This window comes from Theropithecus gelada, chromosome 7b (assembly GCF_003255815.1).
Source record: "Theropithecus gelada isolate Dixy chromosome 7b, Tgel_1.0, whole genome shotgun sequence".
Taxonomy (NCBI): domain Eukaryota; kingdom Metazoa; phylum Chordata; class Mammalia; order Primates; family Cercopithecidae; genus Theropithecus; species Theropithecus gelada.
In genome coordinates this window covers 53,368,508-53,388,965 of record NC_037675.1, presented here as the reverse complement: position 1 = coordinate 53,388,965, position 20,458 = coordinate 53,368,508, and the positions used below count along the sequence as shown (strand labels likewise).

Here is a 20,458-nt window from a genome sequence, read left to right as displayed (position 1 = left end):
TGACATAACAGCTTGCTTCATCAAAATCAATGAGAGAGAGAGAGAGTCAGCTAACAAGGGAGAAGCCACAATCTTATTTAGCTTTCTTCTCATCACTGTTGCCACACTATGTTTGTTAGAAGTCACAAGGCCAGTCCACACTCCCGGGGCAGGATTTATACAGGGGAATGAACACTAGGAAATGGGGATCATTGGAGACCATCTCAGAGTCTGCTTGTTCCAAAGCTTATAGCTTAGTACCACTAAATAAATGTTAGTTATTATTATTATGCTGAATTGAGAGATAAAGTAAAACTACAGAGGGTCAGTAGTTTTATATCAGGGAGTAACTTCAGATGATGTTGGGCAAGTCAAGTCATGTAATGTCTTTGAACCTTCATTTCATCCTCAGTAAAATAAAAATTGTTTTTTAATTTCTGACCCCAGAAAGAATGAGAAAATATATGTGCAAGCATAAATATATTTTTGGAACATCAAATATACAATTCTCCACTCTGAGGAAGCAAACTGCTTTGGGCCAGTTTTCCATTTTGTGTCTGCTCTATGAGTCTCACAGTCTGATGTCTTCACAGTTTTTAGCGTTTGGTCCAGTGGGCCCATAGGAATAAACACCTACGAAGAGTAGTGTGTCTTTGGAGAGTCCTTTAAGGCATTTCCAAGGATTTGCTTTTTGGTTTCTTTCTTTCTTTCTTTTTAAATATTTTTGCTTTTAAGGACCCCATGGGGGGCCTGGGAGAGAAAACAGACTGGGAAATTTCAAGCTCTTGATAATAAAAATGGTAATAAAATCTCCTCCGGCTCCTGAGGCTTCGCAGAGGGGATGTTTATGGTGGATGGGGTTCCCCTTCTCCTGCGCAGCTGGTTACGAGGTTGTGCGGTTTCCAGTCCTGCGGAGCAGCTCAGGTTACCGCCTCCGTGGCCACGGCGGGGGAGGGCAGCTCCGACGGCCGCAGCAATGGGCAAGAGATCAGGGTCTTCCCATCCCCGCGCCTCGCCCGTTTCTGCCTGGTGCCCAAACGGGATGCCTCATCCTACTCCCCAAACGGAGCGGATCACACACAGTCGCGTTTCATGGTCTTTCCTGCTGCGGTTTTCCCGGGGGCAGGTATTTCCAGCGGCCGGCCTTCGGCAAGGGGACAGAACTTAGGAGTCAGCCCTCTGACTTCGTACAAAGACTCGCTTCTCCTCAGGGCATATCTGGGTGGAGCGAAGCGGCCGAGGGGACCACGACAATGTCCCTTTGCTTCTCGGACCGATGGCCGGGCCTCCAGGGCCAGGGGCACCCGGGACCCCAGGGCAGGGCGCAAAGTTCATACCGCAACCCCGCCACCCGCCCGCGCCCTGCCAGCCTGTTGGGGCCAGACCTCGCAGGCCAGCAGCCGCGCTCGCCCCCGCGGGGTCCCCTTTGCGCTGAGCTCATCTCCTGCAACGCCGCTGCCCCAGACCTTGCGGGCCATTTGGTCCCGGGGATGGGGCTCGTCGGGGCCGCGGGGCAGCCCGGATGAGAGGATGACCCGGGAGCTCCCTAGGGGAGGAGTGGAAGGAGCAGCTCAGGGCAATCCTGGCCAGGAGCTTTTACCCCGGCAGCCGCGCTGCTGCGGCTGCGGCTGCCTTAGAAAACTTAACGAGAACCAGATGTGGTGGCCACTGCCGAACTTTCTCAGAGCCGGTGATTGGTCCCCAGCCGAGGGCCTCAGCCAATTAGCGTGCTGGGTGGGCCTGGAGTCCCGCCCCGCCCAGTCGCCCGCGTAGATCCAGGTTCGAGGCTGGCGCGGCGCGGAGAGTGGGCTGGAGGCCGGGGCGGGACGCGCTGTGTAGCGGGGAAGCGCACGGCCGAGCGAGCATGGAGGGAGACCGGGTGGCCGGGCGGCCGGTGCTGTCGTCGTTACCAGTGCTGCTGCTGCTGCCGTTGCTGCTGTCGCGGGCCGCGGCGCTGCACCCAGACGAGCTCTTCCCATACGGGGAGTCGTGGGGAGACCAGCTTCTGCAGGAAGGCGACGACGAAAGCTCAGCCGTGGTGAAGCTGGCGAACCCCCTGCACTTCTACGAAGCCCGATTCAGCAATCTCTACGTAAGTTCAGCCCCCTCCTGGCACTTTTCCCGCAGCTTCTTCCCAGGGGTCGCTCTCACGGAAACCCTGCCTCCAGAGGGGAGGAAACATCCCCCACGCCCGGAGCCCCCCAGCACCCTTGCGGTGGGACCTGGCCAGAGCGATGCCGCTGCCTGCCCCGCTGCTGAAGGGGAACAAGAATGACCTGCAGGGGAGAGCAAGAATTGTTCGCAGCCACGTACGCGCCCCAGGCAGAAAAGGTGGCGTTGCTAAGGGCGGCCAGCGGGCTTTGCAGTTAGGACCGCGAGAAGGCTGTGCCGGTCTGCGGAGCTGGGGTGTTCCCTCCTCAGACCTGGAGGCTTCCTCTCCGGAGACATGGGGCTCCGGGGTTTTGAGAGGAGTGAGCAGATAGGTAAACGAGTTGTAGGGCGCCTGGACCTACTGCACCGCGGTTGGGGTAAGGGGAGCTGGGACACTTGCAAAAGTTGCGCTTGTTTCTCTGAATCCAGACTCCCCCCAGCCGGTGGGGAAGGGGAGGCTTTTTGCCTAAGTCAGTTCCCTTCCCTCCCTGCGCGACAGGGTAGCGTCCTTGGGCTTGAGCGACCGTCACCTTTTTGTCCCTGTCCTCTCCCAGGTGGGCACCAATGGCATCATCTCCACTCAGGACTTCCCCAGGGAAACGCAGTATGTGGACTATGATTTCCCCACCGACTTCCCGGCCATCGCCCCTTTCCTGGCCGACATCGACACGAGCCACGGCAGGGGCCGAGTCCTGTACCGAGAGGACACCTCCCCGGCAGTGCTGGGCCTGGCCGCCCGCTATGTGCGCGCTGGCTTCCCGCGCTCTGCGCGCTTTACCCCCACCCACGCCTTCCTGGCCACCTGGGAGCAGGTGGGCGCTTACGAGGAGGTCAAGCGCGGAGCGTTGCCCTCGGGAGAGGTAAGTGACCAGGGATATTTGACTGCTGAGGAAATTGAAGGATGGGCTTGAATTCTGGGGCTGCAACCCAGGGACTGGCTCGGAGTTGTTTCTGAGCCTACTCTTGCACTGAACCTGACGTTGGAGGTAGCAGGGCTGGAGTGGCTTGGAAGTGAGGAAAGATGCTGTCTCTAAGCATCTTCTGAGACCCTGGCAGGTCGTCACTCCATTGCGAAAAAAATTGCTTAGCGGATGTGAGAGCGGGAGGGCAGATGTGGGAGCCCCTTTGAACATAAGGCAATTTACTGTTTGGTTGCTTATTTTTAGAACCATCTCTAAGTATACAACAAGTATGTCTAATTATATGTTCATTGAAGGGAAAAAAATCAGAAAATACAGAGAATTTTTAAAAAGAAAACAACCACTCATTTTCCTACCACTGATAAACATTTTTCTGTGTACATTTTCAGAGTTTTTTCTTCTGTATATCTTTATTGCTGTCCATTAACAATGATGAGTTTACACTACACGTATTGTTTTATAACTTGCTTTTTTCACAGAATAGTGTATTGTGAATATGTTTCAATGTCAATAAATGTATTTGTACAACATCATTTATGATGATGCATACTACTGTATCCTGCTATTATCCTGTATAACACAGAAGATTTACCACAGTTTACTCAACCAGTGTTCCCAGGGGCCATTAAGGCTTTTTCTGATTTTTCATTGTTATAAATAATAGCATGAATTACTTTTTAAAAAGCTAAATCTTTGCACATGTTCTTAGTTGACACTCCAGGAAGTGCAATTGGTAAGTCAGAGAGGATGCACTTTTGGTAAAGTTCTTGATAACTTCTGCCTAATTGCCTTCCAGGTACCAGTTCACATGTTCCTTAGTTTATAGGAGTCTGCCCTCAATGTGCTTTACAGTCTCTAGCTGCGGAAAGTAAAAAATCCCAGGCTCCCGGTCTTTAGTCTTGTCATCAACATTTGAAGTCCTCCAAATGGATATGAGTGGGGCCAGGGCGGCTTGGTAAATGGCGAACTGCCTCATTCCTGAAGAAAGTAAGGGCTTGCTTCTATGAAATTAGACCTGAATCTAAAATGCCATACTCCAAGGGCTGAAACCATATGATTCATCTCAATTTTAACTTACGGAAATGTTTCTTCACTACAGAAGGATGGTACATGCCCACTGTAAGAGGTGAGGTTACGTGCCCATGTCACTGATCTCTATCTTGTAAGGATGCTGTGATATATACCTTTTGTATGAGGACTCCCTTTTTTTTTTTTAAAATTTTTGAGGGTACATAGTAGGTGTATATATTTATGGGGTACATGGAATGTTTTGGTACAGGCATGCAATATGTAATAATCACATTTTGGAGAATGGGGTATCCATCCCCCCAAACATTTATCCTTTGTATTACACACAATCTAATTACACTCTTAGTTATTTAAAAATGTACAATTAAGTTATTATTGACTATAATAACCTGTTATCCCAGGTTATAGTCATCCTGTTGTGCTATCAAATGGTAGGTCTCATTCATTCTCTATTTTTTTTTTTTTTTTTTGGTACCCGTTAACTGTCCCCACCTTCCGCTGACCCCTACTACCCTTCCCAGCCTCTGGTAACCATCTGCTTACTCTCTTTGTTGCATAAGGACTCTTTAAATGCAAGGTTTTTGGAATTAAAACTTTTGTCTGGTCCTTTTTTGGGGGTGGGGGAGGTTTAGAGTAGAAAAGATTTGTAAATTCCAACTCTCTTTTACTTTTCTAATTAAAATCCACTTGCGGACATTGCCATGTGCTAGTTGGCTTCAGAATGTTTCATGAAGAAAGGAGGATTCTGTTTGGATAGGGGATGTTCTTTCAGTTACGCGTGTTGAAGGTTTGTCTGGTATTTTAAAGAGCTCTGGAACTTGAGTTCTTGTTTTAATAGTTCTTTGGAGATAGATTTTGGCAAACAATGATGTAATTTGCTTGAAGGACTGAGTTCTACTTGGCCTTCTTAAATTTTGGCTTACTAACCTTATAGTGCAAAGTTACTGGAAACTGGAAGATTCAAAGCAATGGCATCTTTGCCATTAAAAACAATCGCAGTTGGTGCCCGTTTTCTCCGTGGATATTCCTGTCAGGTGTGACCAGATGTTGCACCTGATATTGCAGGAATATCAAGGTGTAATTGTATCGGAAAAAAAATGTGAACAAATAGTGTTTGTCAACTCAATAAATCTGAGATTTCTTAAACTGTCATAGGTAGTTCACAGAGCAAAAATGTTATGGTGTAGACCTTTGAAATACTTACCAGTGGAAGACGTGGAGGACTAGTGTTTACTTTAGCTGTGCTTTTTTGGGGGAAAGAGGAGTGTTTTGTTTTTGTCATTTTAGGGATGGGGTTAGAGACAACTGAGTTGTATAGATCTCTGTGGTGTGGGGAATGTTTTGTTTATCTGGAATTTCAGTTGGGTTGAAAGGGATAAAAAGAATGGATATTGAGAATGAGGTAGCAAGAGAGATTGTTCTGAGCTAGAACATGACCTGGGAGAAGATTGAGAGAGCTGGGCCCAGAGAAGTGGATGAAGGAGTCACAGGCCATAACAGAAGACAGATGAGTGGAAGGTTGCCTGCTATGGTTGAATATCTGTCCCCTCTGAAAACCGTGTTGAAACTTAATCCTCAATGTGGCAGTATTGAGAGGTAGAGCCTTTGAAAGGTGACTGGGTCATAAGGGCTTTGCCCTCATGAATGGATTAATTTATTCATTCATGGATTACTGGATTATCATGGAGTGGGACTGGTTGCTTTATAAGAAGAGGAATTGAGACCTGAGCTAGCACATCAGCACACTCAGCTTTGTCGCCACGTGATGCCCTAAGTGCCTGGCACTCTGCAGTCACCACTGACCAGAAGGCCCTCACCAGATGTGACCTCTCAACTTTGGACTTCTCAGCCTCCATAACTGTAAGAAATAAATTCCTTTTCTTTGTAGATTACCCAATTTCAAATATTTTGTTGTAAGCAACAGAACACAAATTAAGACATTGCCCAGTGGAGGCCTCCACGTGGTTGGGGACTGAGACATGTTGACTTGGTTCAAAGGTTGATAGTCATTGATGGAGGTTGTTGGATTTCACAGAGAAAATGAGAGGTAAAAGCAGGACTTTTTGTAGCTTTTTGACTTCTGGAGACAAGGTTTAGAAGAGGGGAGGTCTACAGCCTATGCAAGAGAGTTCAGCCTGAGTCTGAGATATCACTGTGAAGATGAAGAGAATAGAGACATATATGGAAATTGGTTAATGCTGAACCATATATGGAAATTAGAAATGCTGACATTTTGCTGAAGAGTATCAGGAAGGAAATAGTATTAGGGATGTGATAGTACTCAGCATTTGTCTTTGAATTTTTGGCAGGATCTATAGGATTTAGTGCAGTAAAATAAATGAGAGACAGTCCTGCATGTGACAGTGTCCTACAGGCAGTGGGAGATGAAGAACTATGCTAAGGAATGGAGGTTAGTGTTCACAGCAAACACTGGAGGCCAGACCCAATGATCCTACAGCTCTAGAGGACATGTGTTCCTGAGGAAGATGACAAAGAGAACTTTGTGACCCCTATAAGAGTCACTCTAATGCTTCATTTTCATTTTCATTTTGATAAGCCTCTATAGGCAAGCCCCTTGAAGAAAAGGATGTCACTATTCTGATTTTTGGCCAGATAGCTGCAGTTAATTAAACGAATTGCAAAATTTAGAAATTCTTAGAGGGGTGCGTGTTGTATGCATCAGCCTGACTCTGATGAGTGTCACTTCAACATTGATTGGGATGTCCTGTACCTGGGAGGAAGAGTCAGGCTCTGGTTTCTGCAGAGGGCTCTGGCTTTTCTCTCTTTCTGATAACAGGGCCTGCAGCCACTCACCCTGATCCTCTCTGTGCTGCTCCTCTCCCCATGGAGGCCCCTCTCTCCTCTCTGGGATCCTGGGGGGGCTGGGAACCAGTGACTCGTATGTCGGGTTTGGCAGCCCATCTGAGGGCTTCTCTTTGGAGACAGAGCCTGTGCGGTTCTTGCAGAGGCTTGTATCTAGGAATGCGAGGACCTTTCCTGTTTGGAAGCCAGTCAAGGAGTTTTTTGAGAGGGTGAGACCTTCAAGACTTCATGAAGTGGGCTCTTTAGCAATTAGATGTAGAATTTTGTAGAACCAACTGAGAACTTTACAAGTGATCATTTAGTGTGTGGGTGGCTTTTAAACAGCCAAACTCCTTTGGCATGTACTTTGGGATCATAAATTCTACTTAAAAGGAAGTTATTTCCTTCCTCTGATATTTGCCTATTTTGGTGGAGACAAAGCAATTAAATACTTGCCACCCATAATGAGTGCTCATCTCAAGGATAGTATATAGAAGATGTTGAGCAAATTTTAATTGAAATGAATTTGTTGGCTGGTTGGCTGAATGAATGGATAAAATAAAGTGCTAAATGCCCACAGTGCACAGCAAAAAGCCAGACTCTCCTCTTCACAGCTCTGTTTACTTCTCTCGTCCCCCCTTCCCCATCCCCTTCAATTCTTCACAGTCTCTACAACCTCCTTATCTTACAGAATTTCTCTAAATTTAGAACAGGATTCTCTCCTGTTTCACATTTATTATGGGAGATCGGTGCCAGGAGCTTTGAAAACTTAGCTTTTTACAATGGGTTTTTTTTTCTCCTTTTTCGAGTACTTTTCTTTCCCTAGTAGATTTTTCTTTATTCTGACTAATGTACAACTCTGAAGTTACTGAGTCCACATTAGTTGATGATGTAGACTATCTTACGGATAGACATGAGGCAGAACAGCCTTTGTTTATATTTGGCAGTAGTTGTGGCTTCCTAGCACCGAGAAGCTCTAAAAACATTTCTTGCTTTTTGTTTCTGGAAAAGTCAAGCTTTGCTGATGAACAATGAACAACTGGAACAATAACAAATATACTAGGCACCCTGTTACTTTGTGAATTGAATGAATGAAAGAAGCAAAGCAAGATGTTGTTTTTTCTGGGTTAGAGAACTAAAAGAATGGCTGATTGTATTTTATTTGCTCTTGAAGAGTGTGTTACATCTATGTTTCTTTGTCCTATTAGCAAAACCTCAAAACCCTACCTTGAAATTAAACATTGAAAGGAAAAATTAACATTAGAAAAGAGCTAGCACAACTGTGGGAGTAGGCTTAGAACAAAGGGAAGAGAGGCCGGGCGTGGTGGCTCAAGCCTGTAATCCCAGCACTTTGGGAGGCCGAGACGGGCGGATCACGAGGTCAGGAGATCGAGACCATCCTGGCTAACACGGTGAAACCCTGTCTCTACTAAAAAATACAAAAAACTAGCCGGGCGAGGTGGCAGGCGCCTGTAGTCCCAGCTACTCGGGAGGCTGAGGCAGGAGAATGGCGTAAACTCGGGCGGCGGAGCTTGCAGTGAGCTGAGATCTGGCCACTGCACTCCAGCTTGGGCGACAGAGCGAGACTCCGTCTCAAAAAAAGAAAAAAAAAAAAAAAAAAAAAAAAGAAGAACAAAGGGAAGAGCCCATTCCTTCCTTGCTGTTTCCTTCAGTGAAATGTGATGTTCTTCTCTGTGCCCGAGTTTGTCTGTCTAGCAGAATGGAGAGGTAATGATACTTACCAGTAAATAATATTTCTAAGAGTCATATTATTTATGAAGTAAGTTGTGTTTTAAAAATACCTTTCCAGTTCCTTACTAAATGGTAAAAGTAGTGTGATTTAGTGAGAGAGAGAGTTTCAGAGGCCTAAACATAACACCTTTTTAGAGAATCAAGCACTGTTAACAGATCTTTAGGAGGAGTGGTCGCTGAATGAAGGTAAAGGCAAAAATCTCATCTTGTTGAAAACATGAGGGTAGACGGAATGTTAAGGAGTGATCCTATAAGGACCTGGGTGTTGAATTGGCAGCGGATTCAGGCTCCTGGTCTCTCTCTGGTCTGTGTTGGCTCCTGCAGTGTTTATAACATTCACCGGCTGCCTCTGTGACACCTCCCAACCCCCATCCTGAGGTCCTGGACACACACACCCCCTTCTGTGGCCTCTACCACCTTCTCCAGTGACTCTCCTACAATTTCAACCATGACTGTTTCCCTGTCCTACACCATGAGACTCTCCTGGGCAGAGTCTGTCCTTTGCTCCTTCGCATCCTCAGCATCAGCATAATGTCTGGTGCTTAAGTAAACACTTGGCTGTTTGAATTAGTGTACAAATGAATAAATGAATAGTGTTTACAAACATATAAACAACTAACCAAGCATAATGAGGTGAATGCTCACTGGAGATGCTCATAAAGGCGTTACAGAGGTTCAGAGAACAGAAATTATTCTATAAGCACAAACACCTCCGAGTGGCAGCATTTGAAGGTTAGGAGGGTTTCTAGGCACAGGGAACCATGAGCAAAGTGTAGAAGCATCCAAGGACATGGTGCAAATGGGGACTATTAAATAGTCTGACAAAGATGCAGTGGAACTGAGCCTAGGAGGGACGTATGCAGCCAGGTTACAACTCACCTTGAATGACACGTTGAGGAGGTGTTAGGGTGTCCTAGGGTGCGGGCTGTAGAGCTGGCTGGCCCACCACCACATACTTGCCACCTGACCTGAGGAAGACCTGTTAGCCCCTGTGTCTTTTTCTCATCTGTGAAATGAGGATAACCCCGATGCTCGTATGAAAGTGTAGATGGAACAGGAGAGAAAGTGAGGCTGTGAGACAGTAAGGAGGCCTTTTGACCAACGAGGCCTAACACAGTGCCTGCCCATAGTGGGCATAAATGGATGAATGGATAAATGAATGAATGAATGAATGAATGAATGAATGAATGACACCAATGAGAGATGCCGAGCGCCTAGGGTTATAAACTAGGGCAGTGACTGCAGGATGGACAAGTTAATTTTGCTGATTGCTCTTAGCGCTGAAAGAGGTTTGGGTGAGAGAAGTTTGAAAACTTAAAAGTGTATATATTTTTAACCTACGTTTTACCTATGCATATTTCAAGTATTAATCTAAATTGACAAATGGTATTTGCAATAATAAATAATATCACTTATGAAATTATATTAGTAACTTGAAGAGGAAATTTTAAAGAAGATGACATTTAAAAAGAGTTTGGAGGAATCCTGAGAAAGGGGAAAATTCTTTGCACTTTATGGTGCTTTGCTTGCGTTCTGTTTCTTTCTTCGTTTATTTGTTTTTTTACAGGACGTTTCTCTCTCTCTCTTTTTTTTTTCTTACAGCTGAACACTTTCCAGGCAGTGTTGGCATCTGATGGGTCTGATAGCTACGCCCTTTTTCTTTATCCTGCCAACGGCCTGCAGTTCCTTGGAACCCGCCCCAAAGAGTCTTACAATGTCCAGCTTCAGCTTCCAGCTCGGGTGGGCTTCTGCCGAGGGGAGGCTGATGATCTGAAGTCAGAAGGACCGTATTTCAGCTTGACTAGCACTGAACAGTCTGTGAAAAATCTCTATCAGTAAGTAACATTGAGCTGAAGCCCTTTCCTATTTGAATAGAAGGACTTTTAGGAGGTACCTGAACACAAGTGACCATAAGACCATTAAATAATATCTTGGTGGCTTCTAAGCAAGGCATCAAGTCAAAACCGAGAAACTAGATTAAACCCTGGAAGGATCAAGTTCACCAAAACATAAAAGGTCCTTTATTTTTCCTGCTCTATTGGGTATAGATACTGGAAACAGAACAGTATGTGTGTATATTTGTAGAGCCACTGAGGCTTGATATGAAAAACATTGCTCTTGGAACTACATAAAAATACCCAGTCATAAACCGCCCTGTTTGAGGTTTTCCAGATTAATCATTTCACAGGAGGAAACACTGTGATTTAGTCTTTTGGACAGATACTGTTAAACATTAAATTGAGTAATGTAATTTGCAAAAGAAATAACTAAGATTTATAGGTTTCCGGAAGTCTGAGGATGTCTCTCTGGCTTCATTACCTAAAGTGAATTGAACCCATTCCTTAGATTCATCAGTGTCTGCCCATAATGGGCATTTAATAAATAGATGGATGAATGAATGAATGATCCAGAGGGCTTACTTAGCTAGTGTCATAATAAGCTCTTCTGCATTTTGCCAGTACAGATAGTGCCAGTAGGATATTTATTGACTTCAGGTTTTTTTTTTTTGGGGGGGGGGGCGTATGAGGGGGATAGGGGTGCCCTTGCTTTTATTCATTTCTTGAATACAGAAGCCAGACAGAATACATTGGTTACTTCCTGGCCTCCATTAACTGCTTCTCGGCTTCATTTAATCAGTTCTGGGTAGGTATAGAAACACCTTATACTTTTGCATGCCATCTACTCTGCTCGGCTACCAGAAAGAGACCACTATAGCCAGATTTGGTTACTCAGAGCTGACATTTATTGAAAACTTACTATTTGCCAAGCATCGTGCTAAATACTTTCCAGATGTTATCTTAATTAAAACTCACAAGAATTGTAGGTTAGTACTACTATTTTCCCAATTTTACAGAGGAACTTAGGGAAGTTAAGTAAATTGCCTATGATCTCAAGGTTAAGTGATGAAGCCAAAATCCAAGCTCAAGTCTGGAGTGCTGAACTACTTATTTTCTCTTATGCTGAGTCCTTGTTTCCTTTCCCATCCTTATGATCCACATTGGGCATCTTTAGGGCTCCATCTAGGCTGCCACTTAGTCTGGACTCTGGAGCAAATTCAGTTCCTTACTTTTCCTCCTCTGGTTCCACCCTCCTCTTCTACTTGGGAGCTCATAGATTTATTATTCCTCATGCATTATAGAGAGGTGACAATGGCCAAGCACATGGAATACAAAGATTTCTAAGACACTGGTCCTGCACACCAGCAGCTTGTACCCTATTAGGGTTGATAGACAAATAGATTAACAATTACAGAGCCCTGGGTAAGTGCTGGCACCTACACAGGAGACAGGAGACAGTGGGGCCAAAAGACCTGTGGGAAAAAGCAGTTGTGTTCCCTGAGCAGAGCCGTAAAGGTCTCTTGGAACTAACACCCGCAATCATGTGTGACACACAAACACACAGACAGCATTTCCATCTAACCCCTTTCATGCCTTCCTTCATTGTTATCTTTGATACTTCCCAGAAATCTCTGAATTGCTTGGCGAAAGCAGAGTAAGATATGGGGCCAAATGACTCACATATTTTTCTTTAGCGTAATCCATGCTTAATACAAACAGTAAAGCACAAGCAATGCAGAATAATGTGAAATAAAAGAAAAAGTTACCCATAATCACTGCTTCAAGTGATAACAAGTGTTAACGGTCCTTCTATAGAATTCAGGTATATACAAAACTTTTAAAACCAAAATGATTCTTTTGCTATATAAGTGGTGTTCTCACATGAATATCTTCTTGTAGGGGTCTTTCAGTCAGATGTCTGTCTGTATTACCATTTTAAGGTTATAAAATGTTGTGTCATGTATGTATAAAGACAGCTTATTAATGAACATTTCACATATTTCTGATTTTTCTTGTTATAAATATCATTGCAGTAAACAGCATAGTAAACATTGCTCACATTCTCCTTTCTCCCTAAAATAAATTCTTAAAAGTGGAATTGCTGAGAAAGGGTATATGATTTAGAAGTTGTACATTTCAGATTGTCAAAGTTATCGGTCTCTTTTCCTTTCTAATTTTGGATCTTGGAGTTATTCTTAGGAAGAACTTCTGTACATCAAAATTTTAGAAATGTCCTTCAATATAATCTTCTATTCTACTTTTCATTATTTAAATTTTCAAAAATATACAGAAAAGTGGAGAGAATAACTAAATGAACACCCAAATGCCCATCACCTAGATTTACACATTGTAAACATTTTGCCTTGTTTAATTTTTTTTTTCTTTTCTTTTCTTTCCCTTTTTTTTTTTTTTTTTTTTTTTTTGAGAAGAGTTTCACTCTTGTTACCCAGGCTGGAGTGCAGTGGCGTGATCTTGTGCTCACTGCAACCTCCGCCTCCTGGGTTCAAGCGATTCTTCTGACTCAGCCTCCCAGTAGCTGGGATTACAGGCGCCCACCACCACACCCGGCTAATTTTTGTATTTTTAGTAGAGACAGTATTTCATCATGTTGGCCAGGCTGGTCTCAAACTCCTGACCTCAGGTGATCCACCTGCCTCAGCCTCCCAAAGTGCAGGATTACAGGAGTGAGCCACCACACCCGGCTTGTTTAAGTGTTTTAAAGTAAGTCACAAACATCATGCCAGTTCGTTGCTACATGCCTTAGTATGCATCTCTCAAGAGTAAAGTTAGGCTGGGCAAGGTGGTTTTAATCCCAGCGCTTTGGGAGGCCAAGGTGGGAGGATTGCTTGAGCTCAGGCATTTAAGGCCAGCCTGGGCGGCATAGCGAGACCTAATCTCTACTAAAAATTAACAAAATTAGCTGGGTGTGGTTGTGTCCACCTGTAGACCCAGCTACTTGGGAGGCTGAAGTGGGAGGATCACTTGAGCCCAGGCGGTTGAGGCTACAGTGAGCCATGATCATACCACTATGCTCCAGCCTGGGTGACAGAGTGAGACCCTACCTCTAAATAAATAAGTAATTAAGAGTAAAGTTATTTTCCTAGTCAATTATTTTATTCCTCGAATTTGTCTCACAACTGTGAGCTCAAAGGTCATAAATTATATAGTTCATAATGTTTGTCATACTCTTCCTCTGCAAATTTAAATATGAATTCACACGTGTATATTTTGAAATCATACTTTTCTATATTCTGGAAGACAAGACAGTCGTTAATAAGTATTTATGATGTGTAGGGCCAGTGATAGGCATTTTATTTATTTACTTTTTTGAGATGGAGTCTTGTTCTGTCATCCAGGCTGGAGTGCAGTGGCATGACCTTGGCTCACTGCAACCTCTGCCTCCTGGGTTCAAGCTTTTCTGCAGCCTTAGCCTCCCAAGTAGCTGGGATTACAGGCACACACCATCACACATGGCTAATTTTTTTGTATTTCTAGTAGAGATGGGGTTTCACCATGTTGGCCAGGCTGTTCTTAAACTCCTAACCTCAGGTGATCCGCCCACTTTGACTTCCCAAAGTGCTAGGATTACAGGCGTGAACCACCACACCTGGTCAGTGCTAGGCATTTTAATGTGGTTTTCTCACTTACTTCTCCTAACAACCCAGGGAGGAAGGCATTGTCATCCCATTTTGTAACCCAATTTTCCTTTCTAGAAATAAATTAAGAAATCTAGAAATAAATTAATAAATAAAACTCTTCCTAAGTTTCCAGATGACATTGGATTTTTAAAATAAACTCAAATTGGTTACTTTTCCATTATGCATAGTGACAAAACCCAGGATAGTGATTTATATATAATTAGAAGGGTTTTTTATTTAGCTTTTATTGGCCATAATCTGTATTTTTCCACTTATTGAATATTTTATAGTTTGTTTCTAACTTCAAGAGGAAATTTCATAGTTGCAACACCTCTAATGTGATGATAAACTCAATATCCTCAGAACTTCAGAATTTTCTCTTATTGTCTTTAGTTTTCCTTATTTGCTTACCAATAAACACCAACATTAATTCTTATGAACTTAACAAATATGTATAGCATATTGCACACAAAATCAGTTTTTCTTTCTATGCTTCTCTTTCCCTAAATTTATCACAATAGTGACCACAGCATATACATATACATACACGTGTACACACACACATACACACAAGAGAAAGACATTTTCAAATTGTACTGAAAAATATTGTTACTATAGAAATCCACATGAACATGATGAGTACCCACCCAAATGAAGAAAGATATTTTGTTCTTATACAATTCAGTGAAATTTTTATTATCTTATTAGCCGTTGACTCTTATTCCTCACTGACTGACTTTTGAGGTAATTCCATTGCTTGGGAGAATTTGAGCCTAGTGTTTTGTATAAATATCAGAGGAGTATACAAACTGGCATTTTCAACATAGCCAGACCCTTGTTCACTCAAGTTTTCCCATATTTTCAGAACTCCTATGTAGTTGTTCTCTTTAGGGTATATCATTGACTAAAATAACTAAATATTGGGATATTTGGAAACTGAATAGAGTCCATGTTCTTTTCTCATGGAGGAAACGAGAGAGCTGTTTCCAGAAGTCTTTAAAAGACCTCTAAGCTACTTTCTTATTTGCTCCTTAACTTTTTCCGTGCAAAAAAATTTTTTTTAGGTTTTGGCATTTGTATTTCTTTGAATTTTTTTACGTTGACTCACCGTTCTTTGTGGATTAGCGAATTGGTCAGTTCAAGTGAATAAACAATGAAATGTCTTTAATATTCTGTAGAGTAATGATAATTCAGATCCTTATTGACTGCAGTGTGTGGTATGGTTTTCTGTCATAATATAACGTAGATGTGTAGAGCATGGGCTTTGGTGTTAACTGAATTCGGAGCCAGTTGTTTGTTACGTGACTTTCAGAAGATCAGTTAGCCTTTTAAAACCTATTTTCTCCTCTATAAAGTTGAACATGATCACCTGTAACTTGCAGACTGTATTGAAGAATGTGAAACACTTGGCACAGGGAAGGGGCATCACCAACTCTTGAAAGTATATAGTAGTCATTCGAGTGTCAGTATTTGGTAGAGTTTTAAGCATACATTTTTAAAATGTGTTATAAGTTTCCAGACAAGTGGAGGAAGGATGAAACATTCCTACATTCCTTGTTTATTTTCAGATAGCCAGATTTTAGATAAACCATTTGGATTGTAGAGCAGATTGCTAATTTGATGGTCTGGCATTCTGTGGCGTACAGCTTTGAAACATAATGTTAAATAAAAGGTAGTTCACATCAAAAGTCCAGTATGATCCTTTTAGTTACCATGTAAGTCTGCTTTTATTTGGTTTTATATACCAGTGAAAACTGAACCTGATCTTTTTTTTTTTTTTTTTTTTTTGAGACGGAGTCTTGCTCTGTCGCCCAGGCTGGAGTGCTGTGGCCGGATCTCAGCTCACTGCAAGCTCCGCCTCCCGGGTTCCCGCCATTCTCCTGCCTCAGCCTCCCGAGTAGCTGGGACCAGAGGCGCCCGCCACCTCGCCCGGCTAGTTTTTTGTATTTTTTAGTAGAGACGGGGTTTCACCGTGTTAGCCAGGATGGTCTCGATCTCCTGACCTCGTGATCCGCCCGTCTCGGCCTCCCAAAGTGCTGGGATTACAGGCTTGAGCCACCGCGCCCGGCATTGAACCTCATCTTAATAGCCTTTCAGGTTGTTTGGTTTTTGTTTTTTTGAGACAGGGTCTCACTCTGCCACACAGGCTGGGGTGCGGTGGTTGCAGCCAAAGCCCACTGTAACCTGGAACTGCTGGGCTCAAGTGCCCCTCCCACCTCAGCCTCCTGAGTAGCTGGAAGCACAAGGGTGTGGCACATACCTGGCTAATTTTTTTTAGAGAAGTGTTTTGTAGAGGCAGGGTCTCACTCTGTTGCCTAGACTGGTCTCAAACGCCTGGGCTTAAGTCATCCTCCTACTTTGGCCTTGCAAAGTGCTGGGATTATAAGTGTGAGCCACCATGCCCAGCTGTCTTTCAGTTGGTTGTTCACCTTCTAGGAAGGTGGGTGAATGGACACTTTTGTTACATTTGTTACAACGACTGTTTCCTTTTTATTTAGACTAAGCAACCTGGGGATCCCTGGAGTGTGGGCTTTCCATATCGGCAGCACTTCCCTGTTGGACAATGTCAGGCCAGCCACAGTTGGAGGAGACCTTTCCGCTGCCCGCTCTTCTGTTCCCCTGGGACGTTCCTTCAGCCATGCTACGGCCCTGGAAAGTGACTATAATGAGGACAATTTGGATTACTATGATGTGAATGAGGAGGAAGCTGAATACCTTCCGGGTGAACCAGAGGAGGCATTGAATGGCCACAGCAGCATTGATGTTTCCTTCCAGTCCAAAGTAGATACAAAGCCTTTAGAGGGTAGGATCTCCCCTCCAGATTCTGATCTGTCCTCCCCCTTGCATCCAACACCTACTTATTGGCCATTCTATCCTGAAACAGAATCTGCTACCTTGGACCCTCTCACCAAAGAAGGAACATCTCTGGGAGAGGAAGAGGGCCCAGATTTAAAAGGCCAAGTTGAGGCCTGGGACGAGAGAGGCACCAGAAGCCCAGCTCCACCCGAGGTAGACAGAGATTCACTGGCTCCTTCCTGGGAAACTCCACCACCGTACCCTGAAAACAGAAGCATCCAGCCCTACCCAGATGGAGGGCCAGTGCCTTCAGAAATGGATGTTCCCCCAGCTCATCCCGAAGAAGAAATTGCTCTTCGAAATTACCCCGCTTCAGGTCACACTACACCCCTAAGTCGAGGGACATATGAGGTGGGACTGGAAGACAACATAGGTTCCAACACTGAGGGTGAGTGCATTAGAAAACTGGGTGCTGAGGTTTCGTCTTAACCTTGCTGGTTTTGCATAGAGTTGTGATTTTTCTCTTAAGTGGGTAGGTGCAAAGTTTAGCAAAAGGAAGATTGGATCTAATTTTTAATCCTTGTGTTTCAAGAGATAGAGTAAATTTCCTTTGCCAAATAAATCTTGGCAGGCAGATTCTGTTTGGAATCTCTTGATCATTAATAATGTTTTTTTTAAAATATGGGCCTCATGAAGTGAGTGGGGGAAAACTGGGTTTGTTATGCCAGCTACGCTCTCAAGTGTAAAGAACTATTTCAGTTTGAAAGTTCAGCAAAGGTAAAACATTTTGTGGCTTCATACACATTCCAGTGAGGGATGGGTTTGTGCTTTTTAAAGTGGTGAGTTGTGCTGGCTCAGATGAACAGGCCAGATTCATACTCTGTTGTGGGACAAGCCTAGCACTTCCCTTGGTTGGGGAGATATGCTTGTGATGTGTGGGAGAGGAGAGCCCGCAGGGAAAGAAAATGACTAAACACCTGTGTCTGTTGTCATTTCTGGTTCATGGCTGTGCAGCTGTGGCATGCACCTCCCTGGAGCCCTGTCCTCATTTCATGACTCACTGATCGGACTGAGAGGCGAGGAGGGAGATGCCGAGAGCAGGCGGTGGTTAATTATCACGGACACGGGGCCTATGTCAGTCTTCTAGTCCTCGTTGAGACTTGTCATGCCGGCTGTTTCTTCCCCATCAGGCATGGAAAGATGTGAATGGGAAACTGACCCAGATTCACTCCCATTTGTTCCAGGGACTGCTCATCTGACCTCTGATAGGAAGAAAGAGGTCAGAGGTGACTGCTTTGTTCTGAATCTCCATGTTTTTCCACCTTTTCTGTTTCCTGTCACTGTTGTGGCAAAAACATGGCTGACCTAGCAGAGAGAGCCTCTGGGTTCTGCTCTGGGATTATCTGCAGGATATTGCATGGAGAAGGACTAACTTCAGGAGGGAAGAAAATAGTTTCTGACTAATGTGGCGTTGTATAAGCATTCGAGGGAGTACATTGGTGTCAGCCTCGGGTTTGAATCCGGGCTACCAAGCTGGCTGGGTGATGAAGTAACTTATGTAACCCGTAAGCCTCTGATTTCTCATGACTTTCTTGGGAGGATTCAGTGAGACAGGGTATGTGAAGTTCTTGGCTTCATGTCTGCACTCACTGGTTCTTAATAAATAGTGGCTGCTGTTACTAATTTTAGAAGATTTAAAACAGTGGGAATGGGGTGGAGGATGGGTAGAGAATGAAGAATGTGCGTATTAAAGAGTTTCGCGTTAATTTGTGCCTAAGGGGCCACATTTCCATGAAGTTGAAGATGTAAATTTTATTGGAAGTCTTTAGAACCTTCAGATCCTTCTGAGAATCTCCAGAATTTAAAGTATGAGTTTCCTGTAAGTACATTTTAAAGCCAAGTATCCAAGATTCTTACAAAGGGATTTGAGGTAAAGATGCATTCCTGAATGGCCTTCTCATTTGTGGGTTGTGATTTCCTTCCCCGGGAAGAGCGTGGGAATATTAAAAAGCAGATCTATGGAGTCATGTATTAAAGGGTTAAGAAGGGACTGCACACCCTGGTTCGGGCTCTGAGAGCTCGAGATCACTGGAGTAAAGGGCAGGAGGCTTCAGGAACCAGCCATAGAGTAGAACAGAGGCACAGCTATAACCGCTGTGGGGCATGAACTATGATATTTTATCACCTGCCGGATGCAGTCCACTATAGACATCTTGGTAATGGCAAAAAACACCTGTGAAAAAGCTGGTTAATACACATTTGGAGGGGAGAAATCTAACTAGAAGTTGAAACTTAGACAAAAAAATCCAGTTTTTTTTTTTTAAAGGAATTTAGGGGGATGTGTGAAGTATAGGAGCACGCAATTGTTAAATACTTCTGAGGGGATGCAGTGACCATTTTTTTCACATAAAACATTGGACGCTCAGAAGTCTATCTGGTAAGTGTGGACTTCCTCTGGGAAGCTGTGGGGTGGCAGTGGCAGGGACATAGAACATTGCACAGTAGTAAGGACCCAGCATGTGGCGTACATCTGGCTTTTTCTACTGATGGAATAGAAAGCACATCGTTTTGGTGCTGGGTGGACTTGACCTTGACTCCCAGCTCTGCTATGCGGTTTGGGGCAAGACATAGAGTCTGTTGGACCCTTGGCTCTCCTCAGCCCTAAAACAGAGTTAATGAAGACCTCGTCATGTACTGGCGAGAATTGAAACTGAGCCTGGGAAGCACCTGCCCAGTACATTTTAGTTTCCCCTTGAAGCTTCAGGGTAGTCATCTTGCTAAACCAAGAAATCAAGATTTAGTTAAAGGCCCAGAAAATATCACTCCTTTTTACATTTTTTTTTCCCCTTAGGGACTCATTTTACAGACCTTTCTTTTTGTTCAGAAATTTAGATTTTTAGATCATGTCTACACCAGGCAGGAATGTCCCGGCCACACTCGAGCTCTGTCTTCCTAGGCCACAGAACAGCAGTAGGTGGGTGTGCAAGCATGCTTTGTCTGAGGAGTCTTGTTTCCAGGGAGCTCTGGTAGTTTTGTTGTGAAGTCAAAAAGTTACCCAAGCACCTGCCATGTACCTGTCTCTGACTCGGTTCTAGTGGAAGTTTTGGCTGGCATTTGCTGAGTGCAACCTGCTGCTCTAAAGTGGGAACTTGGCATTAGATTGCATTATTACGGTTAGTCCTCAGAATTGTCCTGTGGGGAGTTTGAGACCAGCCTGGGCAACGTAGGGAGACCTTGTCTCTATAAAAAATTTAAAAAATTAGCCAGGTGTGGTGGTGCTCACCTGTGGTCCTAGCTACTCAGGAGGCTGAAGTGGGAGGATCATTTGAGCCCAAGAGTTCCAGGCTACAGTGAGCCATGATTGTGCCACTGCATAGCCTGGGCAACAGAGAGAGATACTGTCTGAAAAAAAAATTGTCCTGTAAGATAGGTACTATCATCCTTCCCATTTTACAGATATGGAAACTGAGCTTGGGAATACTTAGCGACTTTTCTAGCAAGGGCAAAGACTGCAACAAAGCCATAAAAAAATTAGAGAAAGCTGTAGGGTGAC

The 20,458-nt window shown here is 44.1% G+C and overlaps 1 protein-coding gene across 2 annotated transcripts in view; it reads left to right on the top strand.

Annotated features, from left to right (window-relative positions):
* Positions 1-1,609: 1,609 nt before the first annotated feature.
* Positions 1,610-20,458, top strand: part of NID2 (nidogen 2) — a 66,164-nt gene continuing 47,315 nt past the window's right edge. Inside the window, exons 1-5 of one of the 2 annotated variants that reach the window (XM_025392916.1) lie at positions 1,610-2,071; positions 2,685-2,990; positions 10,236-10,468; positions 16,608-16,912; positions 16,994-17,353. In XM_025392916.1, the coding sequence (XP_025248701.1) occupies positions 1,844-2,071; positions 2,685-2,990; positions 10,236-10,468; positions 16,608-16,912; positions 16,994-17,353 (1,432 nt within the window). In that variant the 5' untranslated portion in view covers positions 1,610-1,843. Of the gene's footprint in view, positions 2,072-2,684; positions 2,991-10,235; positions 10,469-16,607; positions 17,354-20,458 lie in introns of both variants that reach the window. The other variant, XM_025392915.1, reaches the window with a different exon arrangement.